This window comes from Cibotium barometz, chromosome 19, assembly GCF_041138505.1.
Source record: "Cibotium barometz isolate CiBa-2024 chromosome 19, ASM4113850v1, whole genome shotgun sequence".
Lineage (NCBI taxonomy): Eukaryota > Viridiplantae > Streptophyta > Polypodiopsida > Cyatheales > Cibotiaceae > Cibotium > Cibotium barometz.
Genome location: NC_141064.1, coordinates 14,705,192 through 14,721,534, shown reverse-complemented (window position 1 = coordinate 14,721,534; position 16,343 = coordinate 14,705,192). Strand labels below are relative to the sequence as shown.

The 16,343-nt window shown below is 40.2% G+C and overlaps 1 protein-coding gene across 1 annotated transcript; it reads right to left on the bottom strand.

The window, feature by feature from the left end:
• Positions 1 to 629: 629 nt before the first annotated feature.
• Positions 630 to 7,776, bottom strand: LOC147628255 (uncharacterized). The gene is made up of 3 exons (XM_086814091.1): positions 7,524 to 7,776; positions 698 to 1,546; positions 630 to 638 (listed from the first exon to the last, which is right to left on the bottom strand). Exons 2-3 carry the CDS (start codon positions 1,541 to 1,543, stop codon positions 630 to 632), a joined length of 855 nt encoding a protein of 284 aa, XP_086670217.1. The 5' UTR covers positions 1,544 to 1,546; positions 7,524 to 7,776.
• Between the last annotated feature and the right edge of the window lie 8,567 nt (positions 7,777 to 16,343).

Genomic DNA, 16,343 nt, shown 5'->3' with positions numbered 1-16,343 from the left:
GTTAATACCGGCGCATATAACGGCGCCTATACCGACGCTAACCGGGGGTAATACCGACGCTTAAACCGGCGTCTATACCGGTTCATATACCGACGAATAAACCGGCGTCTATACCGCATTATATACCGAGGTGTAAACCGGCGTGTATACCAATGTATATACCGACGCTGATACCGGGGCATATACCGACGCTGTAGCAGAAATTTTTTTTTGGGCAGAATAGTGCTGCCTGGCTGTTGCCTAGCTGCCTGCAATGAGCAGGATCAACAACAGCAAACAGACAGCACCATTCTGTCTATAATAGAGCACAAAAACAACCGTGCTCGTTTGCATATTTTCCTGATCGACAAACAAGAAATTAAATTAAACATTAATACTCAAGAATGTTTTGATCATATTTCATTAGTTTGAAGGTCATCTTACATCATGGTAATGCCTCCCAATTGACGGTCTCTCCTTCTTCTTCAAGCATCTCAAACAAGGCCACAAGGCCATGTTTGTGAGCGTACTTCTCCTCTCGCCTGCTTGGTGGGCGATTCATGGCCAACTCCTGCACACACGATTAACAATTATAACTTTTAAAAAATCAACATTTAGCCCACATACATACATTTAAATAAATAAAATTGCTACAAACACTTACGAATTCATGGCGCATGGTTTCGTAACCACCACTCCCGAGATGAGAAGCCCCTACTGTTTGGAGTCTTGCCCTTGCCGCCTCTCTTTGTTGTTGAAACCTGTCTGGTGTCTCGGTGAGCTCCTGAGCAATGGCTGCCCACTCCCTGTCATCTAGCCAAACAGGTTTCTCCTTCCCCTCTCTGAATGCGTCCCTCGCCTCTGACCTACGATGCCCCATCAAAATGCGAGCTGTATACTGTATCCACTCATTAGAGACGACATTCATAGGGTCAGATGGCTGGAACTCTTGCTTTATCTTTGTGTTTATATAATTTTTCTTCCCCTTGTCTTGCTGATCCCATTTAGTCATGACAGAGTCATGAAACTGTATAGTGCACAGTTGTCGAATGCGTGTCTTCATTGCCTTCCCTGCACTATCCATTATTGGTGCCCCATCCCTAATTGTGTAAATCTTGCTGTTGTCATGGTCATGTGCACCCCAGGGAGTGGAAGGTGACCCTATGGGTGTGCTATCAACAGATGAGAGCGAAGGACGACGCTCACGTGGTGGTGGTGTCACAGCATCTGTGGCACTACCACCACAACAACCTCCCCCTGAAGACCTACTACGTGAGCGCCGTCTATGTGAAGAGGTGGTAGATCGAGCTGTAAGAGGAGTGGAAGGCTGTGTGGTATGAGGTGTGGGAGCTGCTGTCGTACCCACGGGTGTGGGAACTGGCGTCGGGAAGCCAGATGGTGAGGCAGATGTCCCTGCTCCTGAACCCCAATAACTCTGAGCCATGGCTCTCTGCTCTGGAGTCATGGACGAAAGAAAACCATATAACTGCTGGGGACTCATGCCCTGCGGTGTAGGATTAAATGAGAAATCTGGACTGTAGTCGTAGGGCGGTGAGTCACCCATGGCCTGTTGGACAAAAAACCATATGACAAACTTGTACGGAATGAAAATTACACGGTAAACAATGAATGAAAGAACCATAAGATAAACATTAACAATGATAAACAACATTGGTAAAACTATATCAACTTGCTCCTACAGTAGTGATTATGATGGTAAACATTAACTATGGTAAACAATGAATGGACCTTCAATGTCATAAAACCATTACAAATATGTCATAACTATTTGCATAATCATGGAGATACATCATTTTAAAAATCATTATCTATTCTATCATCCTCATTAAGATCAGTAGCCCCAAAGAGATCTATGTCTATGTACATTTCAGCATCCTCATCATTAAAAGTCCCTTGATGAAGGATGTCTTCATCATCTATGTCCTCTTCCTCAACTTGTTTTTCAGCTTCCTTGGTTTGCACCTCTTCATTTGGATCTTGCTCTAGTTGCTTCTCTTCATTTTCTTGCTCCTCTTCATTGTTGATATCGGCTTGTTCTTGCTGCTCTCCATTACCCTGTGCATCCACATCACCTTGTTGTAGCTCAAATTCTTCAAAAATTTGCTTACTGCGGGGGGCGACTTGAACCACAAACAGCCAGCGTGGATCTTTTGGATCCGCTTTAAAGACAACCTGCTCACAATGCTCTGGGCGCACAAAAGTATCTTGCTGATCGGTCCATACCTTTGTGGAGTCCACTTGGATGAGGCCACTCTTGTCTCTACGTACAGTTGCATGTGGCCCATTCATGATTACCTTGAACCACTTCACATCAAAGATAAACAACTCAAAACTTCTGAAGCCAACCTTTAATATATCTTGAATGGTTCCAAAGTAATCAAGCATTCCAGTAATTGTGTTATCATCACTTGCACTTGCACGACTTTCTTGAACAAACTGTGCTGTGACACCACAATCAAAGGTTGCTCTTCTTTGGTCTATTCGTTCTACTCGAAAATGACGTCCATGTGACCAAAACGCCCCATATTTGTGATACTACAAATAGCACAAAAAGTTTGTTGATGGAGAATCAAACACAGAGACATGTAGAGAAAAAAATGAGAGACATGTAGAACTTAAACACTCACATGCCAATCGCATCCTTTTGTAAGCTCCTCCTCCTCCTCTGTTATAGGTAAACCAGCACGTTTGGCTTCTAAAATTGTAGCTTCTAGCCATCTACCTGTGGGAAAGTCCGGAAGAGCTTGCATACCTTCTGGATATGGGAGATTTCTTGTAGTGCGATTCCTTCTGAAACTTAAACGATCTTGTACTCGCTGTCGCTTGAGAGCTTCATATGTCTCAATCCACTTCTCCATTACATGAGAGTTCAAGATGCAAAATTTGTTGATTTTTTCTCTCAAAGTGTTATCCATCTTTCTCTTAATGCCTTGGCCTTGAGGTTCCTCACCAATGACTCGCCTGTTGGACTCTTGAGACCATAGTCGAGGTATCTCTGGATCTGAGGAACTTAAATATTCAGTGATGTAAACAAGGGACTCTTGTATCAGCCACCCTTCTGACATACTACCCTCTGGGTGAGCCATTTGGCGAACAAATCCCTTTAATGTCTTCATAAACCTCTCCAAAAAGAACATCCATCTTGAATGGACTGTTCCAGCAACTGCAACCTCATCTACAACATGAACTAGCAGATGCATCTGGATTGTTAATAAACTTGTAGGAAAAAACTTCTCTACCATGCAGACTGCCTCTATGGAGTTTAAACGCGCTGTCTCCAAAGTGTCTCTCTTTATCTCTTTTGAAGAAATCCAGCGCACCAATGTGCCAATCTTATAGATAGTAGCTCTAATGTCTTCAGTGAGGCAATCTTTTATTGCTATGGGTAGCACAAATTGTAGAAACTTGTGCCAATCATGACTCTTGAGGCCACTAAGATCATCATCCTTTGTAAATGCACTTTTCAAGCAATGCATACAACCTGTAGGAGTCCGAAACTCTGAAATTGTCCTCTTGACTTGTTGTTCCTCCATCTTACTAAAAACCCATGGGGCTCTTGGAAGTAGAACCTTTCCATTGGGTCTAGTGCGAGCCCACAACTCTTGCATGCAACCAATCTCTTCCAAGTCATCCCTTTGGCCTTTAGTCTCCTTTTTTTCTGTCATGGTCTTCCACAGAATGTCAGCTACATTCTTGAAAATATGCATCGGGTCAAGCAAATGGTTTATAAGGAGATCACCCCAATAGGGGAGTTGGTGAAAGATAGAGAGCCTCTTCATCCCAGGACATGCCAAGTTGCCACATTCCTCCCATTTGATCTTCCAATCGCTTGCCTTCAATGCACTTGGAGGAGGTCTTCCTAGATTACCATCCCGCAATTCATGATTTTCTGGAAGATACCTAACATGTCCTTGGTAGACATTCTTTCGTAATGCTTTTGAGTATCTTGAATCAAGTCGAGGACCACATACAGGACATGCATTGTAACCCGATATAGACAAACCTGAGCATTCTCCATAGCCAGGCCAATCATGCATTGTCCACATGAGAATACCTTGCACAGTTGTAAGTCTTTGGCCATTCTGCTGCTTTGACATGTCCTTCACTTCAATTCCGTTCCACAAGGTGTGTAACTCATCAATAAGTGGTGCCAAATATACATCCATGTTCTTCACCTTGTACTTTCCTGGAACTATTAATGAGAGCAACAGATGACCTTTCTTTATTGCTAACCATGGCGGAAGATTATAATTCACAAGGCAAACAGGCCATGTGCTCCATGAAGAGCTCCTTAAACCAAAAGGGTTTACACCATCCATTGCTAGGCCAAGACGGAGGTTTCTAGGTTCTTCCTTAAAAGCCGGCCATTTCTCTTCAATGTGTCTCCATGCGGGTGAGTCAGCAGGCACACGCATCACTTCATCTGTGGATCGAGTTGTGGCATGCCATGCCATCAAGCTTGCTATTGATTTGCACCTGAACATGCTTTTTATCCTTGGAATGATTGGAAAGTGCCTGAGAACCTTTACCGGGACAGCTTCCCCCTGAACATCTTCTCTATATCTGTTAGAGCCACAATGGGGACATTCTTGCAAATGCTCATATTCATGGCGGAAGAGGCAACAATCATTGCGACAAGCATGAATATTATTGTAATCCATGCCTATGGATTTCAATAACTTCTTCGCATCTGCACGAGATGGAGGCATCTCGTTGCCAGGGGGCAATATTTGATCTTTCAAAAGCCTGCAAGTATGGCAATATCTGATCGTTACTATTAAGATTTTCTCAAGTACAAGTTGATAATTTAACATTTCAAAAGTAGGTGTAATCTCCAAAAAAAGACCTTACTTGAATAGTTCAGTGACACTTGTATTAGACCATCCAAAAACTGACTGCAAATTTAGCATCGTAAGAGATGCACGCAATACAGATATGTTGGCACCATTGTATAATGGAAGGCGTGCAAGTTTACGCATGGCCTCTTCCTCTGGTTCATAATTTGACCGTTGAGAATGTCGTGGTTGATGATCTTCATGTTCATGCTCCTCGAAGAGAGCTTCTTGTTGCTCGATGAAGGCATCCAACATTTCTTCCATTGGACCTTCTTCCATTTCCTGACCTTCTTCCATTCCCTCGGGTGCTGTTAATTGAGCTCCATCTGTCACTCCCTCCTGCGATATCCTCATCCTTTGTTGGGGACGAGAATTCACAGGCGCAATGTTATCAAGATGCGGCTGCACACTTGCTTGGTTGTACGATTGAAACCGTAAATTTTGCAAGCGCTCCATTGGAAATATTCCAGCGTCATGAACATGCTCGTTGCAAATCCTTCGTTTTTGAAAGATTTGGTACTTACATTGCATGCATGGACACGCTATTCTCTCTTCAAGATTGAGAGGCTCCATCTAGCAGGATAACATGTATATGCAGCTCGTTAAACACAAATCAGCTTATCTCCTCTCCATACAAAATTAAATAGAATTTGAACAAGGATGGAGAGAGAAGCTATCTCTATTCATAAATAGCTGTTTATAAAGGCCTTATGCAATAATCTAAATGCATATTATAAGTATAAGCTTGCATAATAAGGCTGCAAGACTTATGCATAAGCTCTATGCATAAGCCTTATGCATAAGTCTTATGCATAAGCTCTATGCATAAGCCATATGCATAAGTCTTATGCTCACGCTCTATGCATAAGTCTTATGCATAAGCCATATGCACACGCTCTATGCACAAGTCTTATGCATAAGCCATAAGCTCGGACCTAATCCCAAAAACCCTAGGACTGAATTACGGTTTTGTAAATTCCGCCAGAGTCTCCTTTGTAATTGGAACCAAATCTCAAATGAAAATGCAACTTCTTAAAACTTGTACGCAATACTCTTTGCATCCCACAATGTCATGAAAGATCATATGCATTTGCAATATCCACACAATATGACGGAAAAGGGGCCCCATTGCCCAAATGCATCCACAAAGTCGATGGTGAGGATTGTTGAGGACGCGCGTTGAAGCTTGCCGATCTCCCGGCCAAGCTCTTCTCACCCCTTCACCGAGTTTTCCTCTAAGGTGAAGGTTGAGGCCATTTCTTCACACCGGTGTACCTAATCCCCCTTCGTACCGCTTTACCAAGCAATCAGGGCACAAAGAGTTCAAGCCATTCTCCCCTTGGCCTCTCCAACCAATGCCAAGGTACCCTCACACATTGCTAGATTCTATAGAAACTTGAAGTGGTTGCAATGGTGAGTGTAGGTACAAAATGATGTGGATAATATCAAATGATAGAACAAGTTTGTTGGCTTACAAGTATTGAGCATGACTCATGCCCTTTTACAATTTAGAACTCAGCAATAAAGCATGGACTCATGCCTCAATCCATCATCCAAAAGCTCCAACACAAACCAACAATTCACAATACCCTCACCATGGCATTTGCATAAGCATTTGTTAACCACAATCAAGGCATTTGCAATTGCATTTCAACAATCCCTTTCACATAAGCCTTATGCACATGCTCTATGCAATTACGCTCTATGCAATTACGCTCTATGCATAAGCCTTATGCACACGCTCTATGCATAAGCCTTATGCATAAGCTCTATGCATAAGCCATATGCATAAGCCATATGCATAAGTCTTATGCATACGCTCTATGCATAAGTCTTATGCATACGCTCTATGCAAGACTTATGCATAAGCTCTATGCATAAGCTCTATGCTATATGCCTTATGCACTATGCTAACCCTTAATCCCTTTCACATAAGCCTTATGCACACGCTCTATGCAATTACGCTCTATGCAATTACGCTCTATGCATAAGCCTTATGCACACGCTCTATGCATAAGCCATATGCATAAGCCTACCTGCATACGCTCTATGCATAAGCCATATGCATAAGTCATATGCGTAAGTCTTATGCATACGCTCTATGCATAAGTCTTATGCATAAGCTCTATGCATAAGCTCTATGCTATATGCCTTATGCACTATTATGCTAACCCTTAATCCCTTTCACATAAGCCTTATGCACACGCTCTATGCAATTACGCTCTATGCATAAGCCTTATGCACACGCTCTATGCATAAGCCTTATGCATAAGCTCTATGCATAAGCCATATGCATAAGTCTTATGCGTACGCTCTATGCATAAGCCATATGCATAAACTCTATGCATAAGTCATATGCATAAGTCTTATGCATACGCTCTATGCATAAATCTCTTGCATACGCTCTATGCAAGACTTATGCATAAGCTCTATGCATAAGCTCTATGCTATATGCCTTATGCACTATGCTAACCCTTAATCCCATCACCCAATGGTGTAATAAACATGATCTTGTTTTACGTACATGGATAATAGAGATTGCAAGCTTATTATAGGTTTTATGCATAGATATTGAATTAATCCTATGTGTAAGCTTACAAGAACCCAAAACTAACCCTAAACTATAAAACAAGGATGCAAAAATTCATAGAAAATAGCATAAACAAGAAAAATCGAAAGAGGATCTACCTCTTTTTTGCAAAGCTGAAGGAGAGGATTGGTGAAAGATTGGTGAGGTGAAAGAGCTGCAAAATAAAATATTAAACAAACTAATTAGTAAATTGAACACAAGAAAAAGAACTAATACAAAACCCTAAAATCTCTATGCATGCATTAGGAGATCTATGCATACATAGAGAGCTCTAGATCTCAACATGCATAGAGAGCCAAAAAAACACAAAACCCTAAACGTCCTAATTCTTAAATTAAAAACTAAAAGCAATTGCAATAACATGTTAGGAGAAGGAGAAGAGGAGAAAAGAAGAAAGAAGGAGAAAAGAGGAGAGAGGAAAAAAGAGGAGAGAGAGGGAAAGAGAAGAGGGAGAGAAAGCACCTTCTTCGCGTGCTTGCGCTTCTTCAATTCTGTGAAAAAACCAGAAAATAGGCTCTCGGCTGTGAAAAACTTACGAGCGCCGGTATATGCTACGGAATATGCGTCGGAATATATGTCGGTATATGCTACGGAATATGCGTCGGTATCGGCGTCAGAATAAGCGTCGGTATACGCGACGGGAAATGAAAATTTAAAAAAACCCCGCCATGCTTGTCTCCTCCAACACGACGACGGACATACCGACGTTCGACATTTCCGTCGGTATTTTGGCGTCGGTATGTCCTCAACCTCTTGTAGTGTCTGTAGTGTCAGAGTCTGGATCGTTGTCGTTCTCATCACCTACAATGTCATCATGATCGACGGATAGAAGAATTCTACACCTCTCTGAGGTCAATGTGTCTAGATTCGAGGATGTAATCAAATCATCTTGATCCGCTGTCTTAGAGTCAATGCTATCAAACAAGTGTCGTTCAACATGAGTAGGCAGAATGTAAGGCTCTTTTGTTGCACGCAATAACTTCGAGGAGTCGACGGACCAAAATCCGGACGGTTCTCTTTTCATTGTGGCATTATTGCCTTTATACCCGGCACGGATACAATCCACCTTCAAAACCACCTATCAAAATACACGAATCAAAACTTTAGAATTATGTTTAGCTTTAAGAAATCTACATGTTATTGTTGCATGAAGAGAGATCTCGTTTACCTGCTTGAAGATACGATATGATACTTCATAAATGCCGACTATGGTTCCCATGTAACCAAGTTCATTGTCGATAAGATTTGTGTCTCTTGAACTTGCACCTGATAATTGCTTAAAAGAGGCAACAACGCAAGAATCCTGAGTTAGACGTAAGTCGTCAATAGATTTTATCCGAAGATGTTGTCCATAAGCCCACATGTTGGTATACATTCGAGCCTACACCAAAACATAAATTATTAAAAAAAATTTGAGATTCATTTGTTTAGTTCAGAGTTTTCAAAACCAAACAAGTTACCTGTTTTTCACACCCGATCATAAACTCTCTTTGTTCCATAGTGATTGGCTCATGATCACTAACCGCATGTTACATACGGGTGTATAACCAATCCATGAAAGTAGGTACGTCCCCGTCGTTATTTACATTGGTTTGACGTCTGGATCTCCTCTTTTTACATCTACCAACTCGTTTTCTTGCAAGTTCCTCCTCGTACTCATCAACGAATTGTTGCATGCATTCGCTATTATAGACAATGAAAGTAGAAATATCCAATTTATCTTGGATCTTAAGTCGAAAAGGGACTCCCTTACCGGACAATACCTTGTCATACATGGTAGAAGACGACTCATTTGTCCATATGCGTGGAGCTTCAGAATCGGTTTTCTCAAGGTATTCACAAACGTAATACATGCATTCTTCAAGCATCCATCCCTCTGCCATAGAACCCTCAGGTCTTGCTTTTTGACATACATAACCTTTCAATACTCCTATAAACCTCTCGACCCAAAACATCCATCGAGTGCTGACAATACCAGCGAGCTCTATCTCGTCTACTAGATGGATTAGAAAATGAACCTGGATATCAAAAAGGAGGTTGGAAATTCCTTTTCCATTAAACAAAGAAGCTCTATACATTCATGCTTCTTTTGTGGAATTGACCCTTTGGCAATCTCTTTAGATTTAATCCATCCATCAATAAAAGAAAGAAGATATTAGAGATGTTATTGAATAAAGAAGATATGAAATAAAATTTTATACTAAAAATTAATGAGCAATAAATACCTTGCAAGCGATCCAAGGCAATATATCACATCTCAAACTCCTCTTGTAGTACATCCACCAATAACAAGGGGTAGAACATGCTACATACATGATTAATCCGATCAACAAACATACAAGAAAATAAATACTTTCAAAGATCTTAATAGATTTACCTTCACAAAATTGTGCCAATTGTGTGTTTTTAAACCAGACAAGCTCTTGTCATCTAGAGTGAACATGTTTCGACAAGATGCTCCATATCCTGTAGGTGTACAAATCGACTGAATCTTCCTATTGATAGTCTCCATCTCTTCTATCTTGAGCACCCATGGGGCAGGCTCGTAGGTTGTCTCACGTCGAGTTTCATCATAAAGTGGCCATAGATTAGGCTTTGAGTTTTGATCCTTTAAGTCATTTCTTGCAGCCGCTGTGTCTTTCAAGCCAACGAGGTGCTGCCATAAGGTTTGACCAACGTTCTTGAATATGTGCATGGGATTAAGAAGATGACATATCCTCAAATCCTTTCAATATTCCAAAGTATACCATATCAAAGGACTTTGAGCTACAGTACATTTTCCTCTCACTCGCTGCTTTACAGCGTCATCATCATCGCCGTTTATGATCTCCCCGACTCCGGATCGATAGCGGGTCCAACAGATACCAATACTTTGGTGTCATTGGTATTGGACATCTCCCTTCTTCTACCTTTCCATTAAAATGTATGGCTTGCCTTCTATCTCGTAGATAATGATCCTCAGATAAAAATCGTCTATGTCAAAGATAGATATTTTTGTTGAGGTTTTTGCTATAAGTCGATCTCAACCAATCACCACAAATTGGACAAGCTTTATAACCCTTGGTACACATATCCCTGCATGGAAAACATAACAAAGATGATTAGCATAATGAACATCGTACAAACTTATGAAAGAATATATATATTTAAACCATTTACCTGAGCAAAGACCATATCCTGGAAAGTCGTGGTATAGTCCGTGCTAAAATTCCACGAACAATGAAGTGTCTTTGACTGATGCTTCTGGACATATCCATGACATCAATCCCTCTCCACAAATCTTGAAGATCGTCGATGAGAGGGGCCAAATAAACATTCAGATCTTTAACTTGTCGTTTTCCCAGAATTAAGAGTGAGAGCATTAAATGCTCTTTCTTAATGCTGAGATACGGGGTAGATTATAGTTAATAACTACCAGTGGCCATGTAGACCATTTACTTGATCTCATTAAAAATGGATTCACGCCATCCAATGCTACACCCATCTTTAAATGGCGTGGTTCTTTTGCAAAATCTAGCCATCGTAGATCAATATGCTCAAATGCAGGACAATCTGATGGAATTCGCATTACTCCATCTTTGCTCTTGTGCTCCGCTCCCCATGTCATAAGCTTAGCTAATTCGGGACTTTGGAACATATGTTTTATACGCGTAGCCAGGGGAAAATGTCTCAATACCTTTCAAGGGACCTTACCTTTCTCGTCTTTATAACGAGGAGTTTGACATTTTGGACATGTCACATCGTCCTCGTATTGACCTCTTTATAAAATACAATCGTTGGGACATGCATGTATAGAAGAATAGTCAAGTCCAAGACTACTTATCATCTTCTTCACCTCATCATGTGATGTAGGAAGGGAATTGCTTGTCGGCAAGAACTTTTGAGAGAGTAGCCTGCAAATTCCATTAAAAATATGATCAATAAGAACAAAACATATTGTGATTACTCCTAAAATATTTAGATTAAAAAAAATGTTAGATTGTTACATACTTCAAAAGTGCTGAAATGGATATATTACTCCATCCAAAATGGTTTTGAAGATTCGGAATAAGTAAGCTTGTACTGAGTCATGTCAGTTGGCTTCCTGCATAGATATGCTTTAGAGCTTCTTCTCAAAGATACTTCTCGTTGTTATTAGGAATATCACTCGCACTATTGTTTTGATACCAATCCTCAATAAAATCAGACATGCCATCGTCGTCATCAAAGATATGGTCCCGCACATTATTGAAGTCCTAAGAATATTGTTTTTTTAGTCTTGCATACGCATTAGGATCACTCCTGTGTAGGATCCTCATGCACTCTATTGACATGTGAGATGCGTCATGTGAACGTTGATTTGTGATATTGTCGATGTCACAATCCGGAATCTACATATTTGAAGGCAATATCAATAGCATGCTTCTATATAAAAGAAAAGATAGATACAAAACAGTTACAGACAATAAAAATGATTATCAAATTAAAATAGAGACAGTAGAGAACGTGGTGCAAATTAAACTATAGAATTAGGGTACAAGAGGTCCAATAACATTAGGAAATGTATACAATGAAGCTCTCAATCCTCATCTAGTAAGGATGCTCGTGGAGGTCTACGCCATCCATAATTGACAGCAATTCATCACCAGCACGTAATGATCTAATAGCATTGACAACTATGTATCTTTCTACATCCCTGCTCATATGTTCTGGTTCGTGACTATTCTCACACTCCACAAATGTGCAATTGGTTCTTGAACTCATCCCTCGACTACTATTGATTAAACCTGCTATGTTTCCTTGAGAGTAAGGTCTTCCATCAACATAGAGTCTTTGTCCTTCTGCATGTGTGATCCCTCTATTAGAAAGAGAGGCTACATTGAGACATAATCCATAAGTACTCATCATGCTCTGAATGTAGCGAGTAAGCTGATGCCATGGACCCCATCTATATATAGGTCCATAGAAAGACATAAGGGTGACCTCTGAACGAGGGGGCACATGTAAATCCTATGCGCAATAAAGAGGCCTCGTCCTGCTCCACTAATGGTAGATGGAGCAATCATGTAGCCACTGCCCCAGAAGCTGAAAACCACTCCATCTAAAGGAAGTGATCCTCTCTGCCATCCTCCGTATCGTCTGCGATCATACGTCTGTGTACTAGAGAATGCAAACGAGTAGGTACTGGATGATCTCCACCCGTCTCGGCCTCCAAAGCAGGAGGCAGAGGATGTCGAGAAACCTCGAGCTGCAGCTGACAAATGACCTGTCCGTGCCGTGTGCGAGGGACTGTGCTGCGAGGGACATGTGCACCACTGATAGTGAAGTCATCCTCGTCATCAAGTGAATATACCTACATATATGATATGGTTACATTATATATGAGCCTTTGATTTATAAAATAACCAATAATAAAACTAAGGGAGAACAGTCACATACCATAGGTCGATGTCGCTCCTCAGCAGGTGGCGGTGCTCGCTCAAAAGTACCATGAGTCATCTCATGTGAAAAGCACTCCCGTCGTGGCCTCCGATATGTGCCACGACAACAAGCGCACCAGCATATAATAGACTCGTCGTAGTAGAAATCATCATAAACGGGTTCATGTGCAGTATTGGAACTCTGTGCACCCCAATCACCACGAGTAGGAGGTGGTGGTGTACCCTCTGATTGGTCCAAATCTGATTTTCAAGTACCATAAAAACACGAGTCATTAATCAAATGATCGAGAAGAAAAAAGCAATGCATGAAAGAAAACATTGAAATCTAACAAGTTCTATGGTATGCAATATGAAAAATAAACAGATGCTACTGTATGGTGGAGACAAACAAGAGGAGGACTGATATGTGCATGGAGACATTGTAATACTTCCGCAAGGAGAGACGCCTACGAATCACTTTTCCTCAGCAGAAGGTGCGTGCCTTTGTTAATGTATATTAGAATTAATTTAAACTTTAATAGATTGATTCTAAGTATTCTCTAATCTATGTCATTTTGTTTAATGAAATTTACATAGACGGCAGCACGAAAGAGACTGCAAGTTGGTCACACATCTAGACTAGGCCGGATGGGTCGAGATGGATGTGTGGCCACATTTGTGAGTATAAATCGTTCTAAATTTTAACTTTCAAAGATACTATTATTGAATGAAGAAATCAATAAGTCTTTGGTTCTGTCTTGATGCAGACCAAAGACTATGGTCGTGCACCTGGCGTAGGAGATGGAGTACGCTACATACCTACGGGTACCGCGCTTTGCAGGCGACACTTCCGGACAGGCCTGATCCACTTGTGGGTATCACTGATTTATTTTGTGGTTTATTTTCATATTAACTATAGTATATTCTTATTTGATTTCACTAAGTAATGCAGGAGAGCAACATGGTGAGGAGGACATGACAGAGGTGGCTCGACAGGAGGCCGAGGGGCGATGATGAGAGACTGAGGCGGGCGACGACGGCAACGTGATCCCGAGTGGGGACACGGGTGGTGGCGGTGGTGATGGTGGTGTTGTGGTTAGGGGCACGGGTGGTGGCAGTGCTGATGTTGATGATGATTCCAAGTCTGATAGTAGCGACTCATGTAGTGATGGCTTACGTAGTGATACTTAGTGATCTGTTTTGTATATGAGAGGATTGATCACCACACACTGTAGACATATGTACATATATTTGTTGATGATATACATGTACATATATTTGTTGATGATATATATTGACATATGTTCTCGTTGCATCGCTGAATTTGTCTATTGTCAAACAATTAATTATTTGTCGGTAAGTTATTTAGCCTAAGTATGTGCGAGAAGCTAGAACGTTATTTATTTATCTGTATGTTTTAAAACAAAACAAATCCTAAACAAGAAAAGAGGCAAGCCCACAATGTAACATATCAAAAGAAGCAAAAGATTGGCAAGCATCACCAATTTCTCAAAAGCTCTTGGAAAGCTAGATAGAGACAAATCAAAAATAGTTCTAGTGACCATTTTTCTATGTTAGGCTCTAATATTAACAAGCTTTTGATTTTCATATTTTTTGCAGGGGCCCCTGATCATACGATACGTATCAACTCAAGCTAACTTTCAAGCTTAAAGATCCGAACCATGAAGTTTCAAAGCACGTGATTTCAAAGTACCAATTTATGTACCACGTTTCTATACCATGTAACCATTTGCAAGTACGAGGTTTCAACATGATACCCAACTTAAGTACCAAGTCTAATTGCGAGTTCGAAGTTTCATTATGGAGCCTGATACTAAATCAAGTACCAAGCACCGAATCTAGTACATGTACGAAGTATCAAGTACCATGCACCAATTACTATGGACCATGTACCAATTATCAAGTACCATGTACCAATTACTATGGACTATGTACCAATTATCATGTACCATGTACCAATTACTATGGACCATGTACCAATTATCATGTACCAATTACTATGGACCATGTACCAATTATCATGTACCATGTACCAATTACTATATGGACCATGTACCATGTACCAAGTACCATGTACCAATTACTATGTACCAAGTACAGTGCACCAAGTACCATGTACCAAGTAGCTTGAAAATAGTTATTATTAAAAAAGTTTTTTAATTGCTGTTTTTTATCCATCCCCATTTCCGTTCGTCGGGATTGCTTACATACATACATACATACATACATACATACATACATACATATATACATACATGCATACATACATACATACATACATATATACGTACATATATACATACATGCATTCATGCATACAATGTGCATGCATACATACATGCATGTATATACATACATACATATGACATACATACTGTAAGGACCCTTTTTGATATAGACATGTATATACAAAACTTTGGCATAAAGACTTAATTTTTGGTTGTGTATATTTTGCCTCTTAGTAAAATAATATATTTTGAGTCAATCACTAACATGTCTGGGGCATAATAGAAGTACGCCACCGTCTGCTTCTAGTCTTCATTTTGAAGGAAAATACGGTCCGAAAGGAGCCGGAATATCTATATGAACCGGAATGCAGACCGGAATGGAGTTCCGGAAGACAAAGAGACGGGTACAGAGGAGATCCGGAAGAGTGTGGGACGGGAACCTTCCGCATACAGTAGTACGGAAGAATGCGGGACAGAAACCTTTCGCAAGCCGTACGGAAAACCAATCAGATTCTATACGGAAATAAGAGAGTACGGGATATCGGATGAGAGCAGATGCCGGATGAGATACATACATACATAATGTCTTACATACATACATATATGTATACATATACAATGCATGCATGCATGCATTATGTATGCATAACATATGTATGTACTACTATGTGTGTATGTACTATGTATGTACATACATTATGTATACATATACAATGCATGTATGGATGTATATATGTATGTACTACTATGTGTGTATGTACCATGTATGTACATACACATTGTATATGTGTATGTATATGTATATGTATTATATAGATATATATATAATATGACATATACTACATATGACATACATCTGTGCATATATATATACATATATAATGCATGCATGCATGCATTATGTATGCAGAACATACGTATGTACTATTATATGTGTATGTACTATGTATGTACATGCACATTGTATATGTGTATGTATATGTATATGTATATGTATATGTATTATATATGTATATATTTATGTACATGTATTATATAGATAAAGTAAAGCTTGAAAATAGTTGAAGTTAAATAAAGTTTTTTGAACTGTCGATCTTTGTCCCATCCCCGGGATGGCCCTATCCCCTTCCCCGCTCCCGTTCGTCAGGAATGCTTACATACATACATACATGCATGCATGCATGCATACATACAATGTACATACATACATAGATGCATGTATATACATACACACATGCCTGGATTCATACAATGTAGATACATATATACA